This window comes from Netta rufina, assembly GCF_964035555.1.
Source record: "Netta rufina genome assembly, chromosome: 3".
NCBI lineage: Eukaryota > Metazoa > Chordata > Aves > Anseriformes > Anatidae > Netta > Netta rufina.
In genome coordinates this window covers 83,295,796-83,309,239 of record NC_140125.1, presented here as the reverse complement: position 1 = coordinate 83,309,239, position 13,444 = coordinate 83,295,796, and the positions used below count along the sequence as shown (strand labels likewise).

The following is a 13,444-nucleotide window of genomic DNA, read 5'->3' as shown; positions in this document are numbered from 1 at the left end:
GAGTGGAAATTGTGACATTTGCCTATAACAGTGCCTCTGAGTGACAAACGCAGGTGTGCATCCTTTGACTGGCCAGATGCAGAGAACACTTTTCCTTTCACCAGTTATTCTTCCAAACATTTTGACTTATAAAACCTTTCTTACTCTGGCACCTACATTCTGATTTTACCAGTAGCTGACGGTATTTTTTCTTGATTTTGTTTTTCTGTTGCATTTTGGTTGTCTGAGATATGACTGAAGTAAAATCATGCCAGCACCTGTTTTTTTTCTTCTTTTCTTCTGAAGGTTTCAGTGTCTGAAGTTCTCTGTATGGCTGGGGAAAGAAAATAATTTAAAAAAAAAGATTCTGAAAGTGCTTTCTATGTGTTTTAATTCAAATTGCAATTTTCCTGGAAAAACAAACAAACAAACAAAAAAAAACAAAAAACAGAATCTCTAGACTCTATCCTGACCTCAAAACATCTCTGCCTTTCTTATCTGAAAGAAAAACTCCTTTTATTTCAAATAAGCTTCTGCTGAAATCTTCATGTGTCGTTTCTTAATCAACTCTTTTAACTACCCTAATTCTCCATTTTTGATTGGGATAATCCTTAATCACCATGAGAAAAAGGGGACTATTTTCCAATAATGAGGACAGACACTTGGAAGAAATAGTTCCACATCCTAGTCTCTGCTAAAGCATTTTGCATCCAAAAGTCGCTAAACAAAACAGAAACAGCAGTGGGAGCAGAGAGCAGACCCTAGCAGTCGAACTCCAGCCTACTGCTGTATCATTTACTTGCTTATCAATGCCAGCGTGCCCCCTTTGCTATGCCAGGAATGGCAGCCGTATCGCTTTTTGTTTTCCTAGGTACTGTTCTAATTATTGCTCCACTACGACTGTGTTTTACTTCTCAGCCTTGCTGTCTCTCAGGACTGATTTTCATTCTGTACAAATGTTCTCATTATAAAGACTTAACATGAGGAGAATATAAATGAGAGGATGAGTGCACACTAAGAACTTGCTTATACAGGAATTGTATTGATCAAAGGAGTGGCAGAGTAAAACACATGCCAGCATTAATGCGCTCCTGTTTGCAGCGTCCAAATAGTTTCCTTTCCCATAGGAGTGGCATGACTCCTAGCTTCTAAAAGCAGGTCAACTTGCTGGTTTTACTTAACTGAAATAGAAGGTGCAAATTGTTTCCTGTGATTATTATAGACCATTGTTGTATGGCTCCAAGGAGTTCTTTGCAAGCAAATGCAGTCTTCGCCAATCGCAGACAGCACGCTTTATCATTATGTGAAACCTTATGGAAGAACTGAAAGTCCAAAAGATGCTCACGTGTTAAGTTACTGGGTGAGCCCTGCTGGGAACAACTTTCACAAGGCTAGACGACACCACTTACTTCATCCGACTGGCCCCTGCCCGCATGGCTGAACCACCAGCCAGCTGGCTTCTGGCAGGGTGAGCTCCTCAGGAGCTGCTTTTGCCTGGTGGTTTTAGGCTGTCCCTGCTGATTCAGGATCAGACAGCAGTCACCTGTAGGTCAAGACTTTAGCAGACAGCTTTCTCTGCCCTCCCACAGCATCAGGAGTGGCTCTGCAAAGACAACTTCTTTGGGATTTTGGTGGCAGATTTCCCCTCTTCTTTCTGGAGAGAAACTGTAGAAAGCCATGCTGCCAGTTCAGACGCTCATTTGCTAAGGCTAAGACAACATGTCATTAAGAGTTGAACAGAGGCAGGGGAATTCATGGATATAAGGCTTGTTTGAAAAAGACTGTGTAAAACAAAACCCAGGTTAGGAGCAGAGTGAAGCCCCAGGTGTCTGGCAGCTGAGCTCCCTCTGTGGCCACAGGACACGCTCCTGGTTTCCACAGGACTGGCTCTGCCTCTGCAGGTGGTGTCGCATCTGCACTGGAAAATTTCTGGTTTACACTTAATTACACCAGCATATTCTCAGACATAACTGAATTTAAAATGCAAATTTCTGTTGAAGATCAACTTACAAGCTCAGCTGAGTGCGGTGACTTCGCTGATTCTCTTCTAGTTTTCCTGCTGGCTGGTTAATATACATGTAGGATATCCATCAAGACCTTTACAAAATCAGAATTCTAACAAGAAGACACGAGTTACATGTCTAGACTGACATAAAAATGAAATGGTATTGTTCTTGTCACTGGAATGAAGTAGGGCTGACACCCCTTGAGCCCTCACAGACTCACATGGCCTTTAGGTTAAAAAAGCACAGGTAGAGGTGTGTGGTTATAATCAGAAACTTCCATAAATACAGAACATGAGGTCTCTTAAATCCTAACTTCCAGATTGTATAACTTTGACATGAAGGTGCATCTTTACCATTGAAAGCAGCATAGTTATTTCAATAAGTCTATTGGTAGATACAGGGTATTATCTGAAGTGGATCCCAGTATCTGTGTATAAGTGGATCCCAGTATCTGTGTATCTGGATATGCAGTGCCTGAATCTGACCTTAAAAGTTCCAGTCCCTTTAGATTTATATCACCTTCAGTCAGCACAGAAACACTATTTAGTCTCCTTTTTACAAAGAGCTCATTGCACATTCATCTTTTGTTACTGTCTAGCTTGCAGACCAAGCATCCTTATGCCATGTTTACTTATGCTCATGGACATTGGTTTCTAAAACAACCTCTCTTCCCACGTAACAAGAATTAGCATCTTTATAGGGCAGGACTCGCACAGATTTCAGGAGCTGGAAGCAATGATACTTGTGGTCCCCTTCCAACTTGGGATCCTCTGATTTACTGATGTCTCGGTTTACTCTGTCAACCCCTAATCTCTGATGCACAGCTCAACAGTGCAGGCAAAGTATGCCATGGGCTGCTCAGGTATCAAAAGCACAGCTTCTGCAAATTTTGTGGTCTTCACCCAGAGCAAGTGTTGATATCAGACAGTTTCTTGGTGGGTCACAGCAGTTCCAGCTACAGTAGTATTGGAAGCTGTTTTGGAGCTGTCACAGACATCTCCACAACCAACAGCACAGAAATACTCTCGAGCACGAGCTAGAAGGTAGAACTGAAAACAGAACATGGACAAACTTGCACCATCTGCCAACGCTTTCCCAGAATAACCTGTGCATCACTACCTCAAGACATTCTCCAAAAGAAGAACTTAATTAAAAATCAGAATTATCTGAAAATTAGTTAGGAGTGTGAGGAAGGCAGCATATTTGTTCTGTCATATGCTGCTCAGAGCTTCACACCTTTCTATATTAGGTTCAGTCTCTGTGTATCCCTGTTCTTCAGTGCTCACCTCGCAGCTCCATACCAGAGATTTCTGCTTTAATGTGGCAAGCAGGCTCCACTGCCTAGTAGTAGTAGCCAAAAACAAGCAAACAAACAGAATCAAAACCAAACCAAAACAAAACCAGAGAGAGGGGAAGAAGGGCTGTTGTAAGAGCATGAATCTAGATGCAGGATTGTTTTGTTTTACCCTATTTTGAGCTCAATTTTGAGTAAATTAGTAGTGGCGCCTTGTCAAACCCAGAATTAAAGGCTATGGCTTGCATTTTCGAAGAAACAGTGCTTTAGAAACAAAAGCCCTGTTGATTTTCACAGGTCAAAACATCTGAAAATCAAGGGTGGGATTCAATTGCTTAAACAGGGACATCTAGTGTCTTCCTAGAGGCTCTGGGGGAGCCTCGAACCCGCAGCTCCTGATCGAGAAGAATGCAGGTCTCCTGTAGGGTTTGTTTGTCATTTTTCCCAGACCCATGCCACGATGGCAAATTCTGATTATTTATTTATCTATTTATTTACTTATTAAATTCTAGAGAAAATTTTAGACCATTTCTTAATTTTAATCTCGACTTTTGAGGTTGAAGATTGCATATGGACCTCAAGGAAGCTGTAGCTGTACTTCTTAGACCGAGACATCAGTCAGCCCAAACAACAGGTCAATTTCTAGAGAATGGTGAAGTTTTACCATTTAAAATTTTGCCTTGGGAACTTTTTGATGAAACTAGCACTTAAAATGGGCTGCCCAGGGAAGTCTGGAGGTGTTTAAAAGACGTTTAGATGTAGAGCTTAGTGATATGGTTTAGGAGGACTTGTTAGTGTTAGGTCAGAGGTTGGACTCGGTGATCTTGGAGGTCTCTTCCAACCTAGATGATTCTGTGATTCAAAGAAGAGAATGTAATTCCTGGTGGCTTTTTAAAATCCATACTGACTTGGGACTTATCTGCATGAATTTCTTCACATGATTTCAGCATCCAAGCTCTAGCTCAGTGTCTTGGCTCGAGACCCGCAGTCAGCATTGTGGGGGTGATTCATACAAGCAATGATCCTGTCAGTTTTGTTACTTGCAAAGTACCTCATTTTATTAAAAATCCATTTGGAGATGGGTGAAAACATACACAGAGTGCAAAGGAAGAAATACTTTATTGTGAGCATGGATTGAGAAATGTATGAGACATTTCAGAATATACTGCTATTTATCAAATGAGGGGAAAAAATGAACCATGAAGCATGAGATAAATGACCAGTGCTTGAGACCAATGAAGAATATGCACACAGCTGTTCTAACAGCACAAAACTGATACCAATCACAACATGTATTAAATAACTTTTATCATCAGCGGAAATTTAAAACAGTATTTATAAAAAGTTCAAATATTGGACCTATTCCTGCATTGTACATCCAAAGCTTCACTGAATCTTGTGGGTGTATGGAGGGAACAAGGACACCCCGCAGAGCAAACTGACACCCCACCCCAGGCTACCCAAGGTAGAGATGGAGGAGACATCAAAAACAGAAGACATAAAACACTGTTCTACAAAAATGAAAAGGCAAATATCATCCCGAGGAATATTACTATTTTCATGAGGCTTTAATTGCAGCATCCTGACTCCATTAAAGCCAACAAGAGTTTGACATTGAGATCAGTGGAGTCTGAATTTCATTCTGAAATTTAAAACATTCTTGTGTTAGTGTAAACATCAGCAGAAACAGCATATCAGCATCTATACATGTATTCAAGTGCTGTTTAAAAAAAATTAAAAATAGACAGTGCTAACCCAAAATGCCAATATGTATACAAAAGGCAGATAATTAAAAGAGCTTTTTTCAAATACACATTTTAAAGTATTTAAAAGCATCAATATTTTTAATATCGGTATATCACTGCTAGAGAAAGAATCTATGAGAAAAGTCTGAATTTTTCACAATGTTAAAGGAAGGGCACAGTGTTTGCTCAGCTTTTTTTGACGCCAGTAGTTTTCCACTTCGGAATCATGTTGTCTACCTGTATGCTCACGTGTTTTCAAAGCGGTGCTGAGGAGTAGTTGTATTTAATGATGAACTATACTCCTTCTGTGCAAGTACTTTAGTATACTCCTCATGAGCCATTTACACCAACTGTATTTTCAGTAAAAAAAAAATAAAATGAAAGATGAACAGAGATAGGAAAATTTCTTGAAGAAATGTTTTTCATCTTCTAACAACCCGGTGAGATCTCACATCACAGCAATTTACAATCATGCATTTGGAGATCCAGAGCTGATACAACTTTTCCATTTACTGTTGGAGTTGTGCCTGTCTTCAAACAGTTCTTTGCTAATTTTCATGCGGATCTCTGGACTGGATAACAGCTCCTTTATCTGATTCAGCCTGGATAACAGGGCCTGTGTTTCTCTGTGCAAAGCTTCCTTTACTAAGTCTGCTTCACGGTTCTTTCCTAGAGGGGAAGAACAATATAACGTTTTATAATAACTAATGTCACTTAGAATTATTAATGTACAGAGAAAAAGAGATCATATCTGTTTTGGACAGTATTCAGTGCTTTTTCCCATATTGATTTTTTATAAAAAGGTACTCTGACAAAAAAAAAAAATAATACAATTTGCATCAACAAATGTTACCAAAAAGTACAGAACAGTGTCACATTTAAGAGAAACTCCTGCTATATTACATACTGTGTAATAGTATCTGCGAGGAATATCTGTAGTGGTAATTTTTAGCCTGGGATGACTGCTGCTGACTACGAAACAGAATGTGCTCTCACATCCAGCGAGCAGCCCTGTGGCAGCGCCAAGCAGCACGGAGGGCATTGTTTCCACATATGGCGAGGCCCCTTCCGTGGCCATTCATTACAACCCAAAAGGCAAACACAGAGGGCTCAGTTTCTCTCCAGAAGCAAGGAAGGGGCTCTTGGTGAAGAGCCAGCGAAGACTGGAGCTGTCTGATTCACCATTCTTGCCTTTTTTCTGCAGTCCATCCCTCTCAGCATTCAACAGATTTTCAGCAACGCAAGCACTTGTTAGGCTCGTCGGCAGTGTCCTTCGGTTCAGAACAAACTTTTGATAAGAGACTCACAAAGCAGAGTGCCTGTCACCCAGCACCACTTAGCAAGTTTCAGCAGGGAGCCGGGACATGTTTCTGTGGTTATTCTCGGTGGGATATTTGCTCCCGGGCTTTTGCACAGTGCTCACTTGCTGCTGTCATTGTCGCTCTCATTCTTAGTGCCACTGGCTGCTTCCTCAGTTTTCACAGGGCTTCCATCAGTCTGTCTGGTTTTGTTTTGCGTTTCTTCTAAATATTGCTGTACAGCCTTGAGCACTGCGTTCTCCACCAGCCTTTTGCTGAGGCTCACCAGCTCTGCATCATCTGGCTCTGCTGCATGTTTTTCACCTATGTGTCACAACAGACAAGAGAAGGAATTCATTGCCACGGAAAGACAGCAGCCAAATGTAATTGTACCAGAAGCCTCTGGCTGAGCTGGACATCTAGATTTCAAGTTATTATCTGGATTTAAGACTGCCTTTTCCTGACTGTAAAAATGATTTCCCCCTCCACGAGCTCTAAATCAAGTGTTTCATGAGATGTACGCAGTAGATCAGACTAAAAATATTTCACTTCTTATCTTTATTGTAACACTCCTGTAAGCCACTGACTAACATTAGGAGCACTGAGTCAGCTTAGAAGAGTAAGAGACATCATTTCTTCTGGTCACCAATAAGCCATGCCATCTGGGCAAAGATGAGGGATATGACACACAATTTACATCTCAGTAAAATTCTGAAGTCTAGCTGCCCCTGTTTTGTGAGTTTGCTTAATAAAGCTGAAAGCTTCTACCTTACTTAACCATTGCTTATCATTCAAGAGCTTCTCATGGGGAAATAATGGTTAAAATACCCTAAGAGCAGGTTAAAAATTACTATTGTTATTTTAAATCAAAGCATCAAAGTTGGAAAACACATGTACTCCCAATCCCCCTTCAGTCTTCTGATTTGAAGTTCTGACACTGAAGGAATGCAAGTGCTGAGTCTATTCATAGGTATCCACTGATAAAAGCAAGAAGCCGGCGTTTCCCTGCTTTGTTAGGAATTCACAGGAGTAAACACACACAACTAAATAACTGTACACATAATAAGGGGTCCCGTATAACATTACATACGTTTTGAAATTGTACTTGTCCATGAATCATTTTCCTAAGGACTTACACAGCCTACTACAGCATCCTCCTTTTATGAACAACGTAACTGAGGAAAAGCATATTTCACTGTCCAATTTCCACCGGCCATATAATTTGTGCCTGCCACTTTGCAGTTTCTGGCACTAGGTAAGTAACTGTTTCTCCCCCTGTACATTTAAAGGCCATCTCTTTAATGGCCCTTTCTGGAATTCGCGTTCTGTAACCAGTAATAAGATGCTGCTTAGTCACACACATCTGGTGAAAGAGATACTATTGTATGTTCTCAGCACTAAGCTTTGTACTCTTCAATTATCTCAATTTGTTCTTTTTCATATATGTAAATTTATTCAAGTTTGCCAGCACATATAGATTATAGATATCAAAGACTTTTATTAGTCTTCCTGGGGGACTGGAGAACTTGTGAGCAATTTCACTGACAAAACATAGATCATATGGGGATTCAAGAGGGAGAGGTACGCAGAAGCCTTCATTTTCAGAGGCTGCGCCTTTATTAGCTATTAGCAAGAGCATCCTGCTCTGGAACAAGAGCAGGACCAAACTCCTCCAGTTCTGGGCCTCTGCAGTGCTGCTACTGTGGGATAGGAAGAACTGGGGTCTCCAGCTGAAGAGTGATCGGACTAGACCTGGACACAGCATTTCATTAGGTTTTGGAAAAAGCTGGGAAAAGCTCCTCCGAGCTTTTATGAGTTGACCCCACGGGCTCCCCTGAATGCAACCCTTTGATTCTAAACCTCCTTTGCTTTTGTTAAAGATACTCAGAACTGAAACAAGATGTTTTGGTTGACACTTTTTTTTTTTTTTTTCCTAGCAAATAAACAGACTAGCACCGTGCTTTCCAGTTAGGAGTTTCAGATTTCTCAGAATTGCCAGTGAATCACTGAAATTATTATTCACACAGCTCTAATGATCTGTCCAAGCAACTCCAAACAAAATCAATGGGAAATTGGTGCTCAGCAACTCCACCACCTGACCCTACTCAATATGCAGAATATGAGCAATCAGCACAGAGGCCTTCAGATACCACAAAACAGTTGTGATTGTGTTTGTTCACAATGCTGTTTTACTTTAGTACATTATGTATTATTATATTGTAAGTATGGACAGCGCTCTTCTTTCACAAGCATTTTCTGCATTCTTACAAAACAGTTGTCATTTCCACATACATAGCAAGTCCATATATATATTTATATATATATAAACGGCATTTAAAAACTTCATATTAAGTAGATGGTTCACTAATTTCTCAAGCATGAAAAAAAAAAATCTGTAATATCTAAAATGACCCTTCCAAAAGTACAGTTTATAAATTTAGAAAAGAGTTCTGTGGCTTTTATTTATTTCTAATATTTGAGACTTCCATGGCTCACCAGCAGTCTGTAGTACCTTGTAAGTCCATCCTGCATTCCAGCTGGGAGGACTTACACAGGACCTGACTGATGTGTGACTGCATGCACATCCTTACGTGAAGAGTAACCCTGGATTTATCTTCCAGTCACTTTTGTTACCTGGCACACAGGACTATATGATTCACTTATCATCTCTTTGTATGTTTAGACTCCCTAAATCGCACTTGTGTGTGTGCGTGCGCAATGCTGAGTTCATTGGCAAGGCAGTGTTGTACTGTAGTATCATCCCTATTCATGACCATTTACAAAACAAAATAGGTCAGGTTAAAAATAACAAGTATTGATCATCTATATTTATGAGAATATTTAAGGTATATGTCTTCTTCATGTATCTTTCTCCATGCTGCACCTGCTGCTTGCCTGCTTCTTATATGTATAACAGCTTTGCAGCAGGCTTCTTTGTGTAGATTGTCTTATATTACATGATTTATCTTAATATCAGTATGAAGTCATTGATGATAAGGAAGTTTTGGATTTAAAAGGGAGGTTTAAAAATTCAGAATTACTTTGTTTGTAAACTCTGTTCTGAAAACGGGAACAGTGCACCGTATTTGCATCTACAGTAGGCCTATTAGTATGGACCATGCCATTACTATAAAACTGTACTTTACTTTACCACTGTAAAAAAAAAAACTTCCACTGCCTTCTCCTGCATATGGCTTTGAACAAAAATAAATAAATGAAATAAAAATGAAAAATTAAATAAAGCTTCCATTTTGTTTATCCCAGAATTCTCTAATTTTCAGAAGATGGAAATAAATTAATATTCTGTGAATATATTTAAATTCATACATCCTTTTTTATTATTTGTAGAAACTAAAGCATACCTGTTGTCCTGAAATAACAACTTGTTGGTTTTTTGTTTGTTTGTTTCTTTATTGCTTTGTTTGTTGTTTTTTTTTCTCTTTCTCATAAGAGAACTACCAAGTGCACAGAATTATTTGAAAGGGGATTTATGATCCCACAACATGCTGTTATGGACACAAATGGGAGCCCTGCAACCAAATCCACATTTAGATTTAAATTCACTGTTGCATCTCCCTGCTAGACTAGGTTTACTCTCCAGTTCTACACTCCCTTATGTTTTTACAAGACTGATCTGGATTTTGAAATAATGCACTGGAACAAATCACCTTTGGTGGTCCTGGTACAGACTTTTCATGGTCCCGATACAGCCTGTTTTAGGCATCCTTGTTGTTTGGAGAGGCAGGACAGTTTATCCCTGTTTATATTACTAGTCTGCTTTTGTGAGATTTACCTTTTGTGACTTTGATTCTTTTGTGAAAGAGTCAACAGTACCTCCATTTTACAAGAAAAGCCAGTCTTACAGCCTTTTACCAGCTACATTCCAGGACAAACTTCGGCCGTCCTTGTCTCATGGCCTTAATATACTTGGTGGTTTTGTTTTTGCTTCCAACAACCTTTCATCACAAAAAATGCGGCAAATTATGAAGGAGACTGCTGGTATTTTAAATAGGTGAATAAGACCAGCTGGGAAGCCTGTTTTGTGAAAGCAGAGATCACAGGCAGTGCCCTGGGGACTACTGTGGTAACAGACACGCCTCTATCTCCCGTTTAGTTCATCAATTTTCTAATGTTCTCTTTGCAAAATCGAGAAATAAAAAGCCCACAAGAGACTTCAGCCATCTTTCAAAAAACTAAACATTAAGAAATTCCTTCTGAAAGGAAGAAATGCTAGAAAACTTATTTTTTCTACTTACACTGTACCTCTTGCTGACACCCAAACAGTGAGCTAAGTCACTGTTGTATACGTGCAAAGCTTTCAATTTCACCAAGACTCCCTTTCTGCAGGTGACCCCTCAGTGACTGAGAAGTCCACTCTAAGTCATAAAAACCACTAGCCATAAAATAATTTATTATTATCTCCTCTGTAGAGAGCGGAAGGCTTTGTTTGTGTGTAGTATGATGAGATCGGAAGGAAAGAGACACTATCCTAATTATTGGCACACTAAGAAACCTTCAGCAGATGTCTGTCATTTATTTCTGTCTATGATGGGGTTAGAGAAAACAGGGAAAGGCCAATAAAACCATTGCCAGATAGATTTCAGCCACGTGAATCCATGGAGCTTGTGACTTCAGTGGTTGTGCCTTTACCATGGCTCACTATCTCCATGTTATCAGGAAACGACTTAAGACTGAAGACATTATTTATACTCACAACACCCAGGCAGATGTAGGCTACCGCAAGGCTGCCATGCCCCGCTTCACCCCATCAGTACAATGTGTTCAACATTTTCTTTACTGAGGACTTTCATATAAATTTGATAGGCTATACATAGTAACAAAACTCTAGCATTAGAAAAATACCATCACCTTCATCCTGCCAAGACAGAGTCCGTAATAAACTGAATTACAAGCTACATCCAGTCAGCAGACCGTATACTTCTCCCTGTTGCAGCAGACTGTGAATCATCCAGCACAGTCAAGAACATGTAATGAACACAAACACGAGCATGTGCCCATATCTAATCAGCACAATAAGCATCAGCAGGAAAATCACAACCCTAAACAATTCCTTGTTAATTAGGAAAGACTTTCACAAAATGTCTCAGGCGGTCACTTAAGAAATTGGCACAAATAAAGCACTGAGAGGAAGGGTGAAATTATAATGATGTTATGACATTACGGTAAGGACATTTGCATTGCTGCATATTCCCATAAATGATGCTAAGCAGCATTAGTTTAGCTCATCTTGGACATCTGAAAACCCTTTTTTGTTTTTAAGTATATTGTTCTGTACATATAGGACTGCCTAACAGGGTAATATAAATAATCTCTTTAGGCAGAATTAATGGATTTCTAGTTTGCTGGATTTTTAATTTTTTTATTATTTGATTTGACCCATCATGGAATAAAGCCAACAAAAACATTAATTTCTAGTGAAGAGGAAATTCTTGTACCTATTCAGGGAATATGATGTTCTTGCCAGTTTCAGGCAGGACAGCAACAATACCTGCAGATGGCCTTGGATTTGGAGGCTTGGATAATTTGGAAAACTTTTGCTTTGTTTCAGACAAAACCCTTTGAAGCTCAGCGATCTAAGGTTTCTGAAACACCTCTAACTACAAGTGGAGAAACACAGAACATGCTCTGCTAAACCTAGTCATCCTCCTACGAGCACTGAGGGATGCAATGCCACAGACATGCGTCTTCCAAAACAAAAACAAACCTAAATCATAACTAAATAGAACTAAGTCTCTACCTCTCCTTATTTTCCTATTAAATGAGACCTGCTGACAGATAAATCTCCTGATTCCCCTAATGGAGTTTAAAATCTTATGAATTCATTAATTTTAAGCAAGTCTGTGTTATCGTTGCTATTACAGTAATGGCTGAAGGAAAGAAGGTTGCTTTAAACAGCTCTAAGCTTTACTCGACTTTCTCACTGACAGGCAGGTCGAGAAAACAGCCCAGGTCACAGTCACAAAAGTGGTTTTACACAACCACACATTGTGTGTGCTGACCACAGGAGAACTGAGCTCCCCGGATGGATTTATTCACCCCTCTTCACCATCCATAGCCATGTCCAGTGGCTTCATGCCAGACATGAAGGGAGTCGAGAGAGACCAGGCCTTCCTGTCCTCTCAGGAAGCATGGCTTGTCTAAAGCTCAACGTGGCACAGGTTAGGTCTTCAGCAGCCCTCAAGAAATGCTATGCACTGTGCAAACAGCATATGTTGCTCCCCCATCAACCAAGTTTGTCAGTGACCACAGACAGAGCTGGACGGTCCTGAAGGCTGAAAAATCACTCAGCCAGGTCACCAGGCTGCGTGGGGCGTAGGCCCAACACATGCAGCAACTGACACGGCACACACAGGTTTTGATTCCTGAAGACCCTGTTTTGGCTGGGACTTCTTAATGCTATCATAAAGTAGATTTAAATCAAACAAAAATCAACCTGTTCTTTCAGATATGATGGATGGATCTTACCAAGTGTCAAGCGAAGGTCAGCAAGCTGTTCCTGCATTGTTCAGCATGGGGCTGCTGCTCCTGAGCTCACACCAAGACTCCATACAAACTCATGCTATCAAACAGTCTCTCACATAATATCTCATTCCTCAGGAAAACCAATTTTGAATATATTTTGTAAATTATGGAGAGAAAAGGCAAATTTTAATCAACAAGCATTAACATTTCATTATTTCAATTACTGCAACATGAGTTGCGAAACAGCTGCATACTACTTGAACTGTAGAAGGAAGGTGAAATCTCGTCCAAAAAAACCATTTTGTAGATATAATTGCTATTAAAGAGAATGTCCAATAGTGTCCATAAAATACTTCAATTAATTGCAATTTTTATGGAAAATGCAATTTGCAAGATGGTTTTATCATCTCTTTAATCATAATTAGGATCTAAATCTAACAGAAGGCTAAAGGCAGTTCTTTTGGTAGGAGCATCTCACACAAGCTTGAACCGGCAATGTAACTACAACCCAACTATAATGTAACTACCACTACCACTACAAATTTCAGGTTGGAAATTAGGAGAAATTTCTTCTCAGAAAGAGTAGTCAGGCATTGGAACGGGCTGCCCAGGGAGGTGGTGGAGTCACCGTCCCTGGGG

At 39.9% G+C, this 13,444-nt stretch overlaps 1 protein-coding gene across 3 annotated transcripts in view; it reads right to left on the bottom strand.

The window, feature by feature from the left end:
* Positions 1-4,381: 4,381 nt before the first annotated feature.
* Positions 4,382-13,444, bottom strand: part of AKAP7 (A-kinase anchoring protein 7) — an 87,229-nt gene continuing 78,166 nt past the window's right edge. The window contains exons 8-9 of one of the 3 annotated variants that reach the window (XM_084284687.1): positions 6,448-6,646; positions 5,545-5,693 (exon numbers count right to left, since the gene is read on the bottom strand). In XM_084284687.1, the coding sequence (XP_084140813.1) occupies positions 5,681-5,693; positions 6,448-6,646 (212 nt within the window). In that variant the 3' untranslated portion in view covers positions 5,545-5,680. Of the gene's footprint in view, positions 5,694-5,931; positions 6,647-13,444 lie in introns of all 3 variants that reach the window. The other 2 variants (XR_014618312.1, XM_084284688.1) reach the window with 2 other exon arrangements.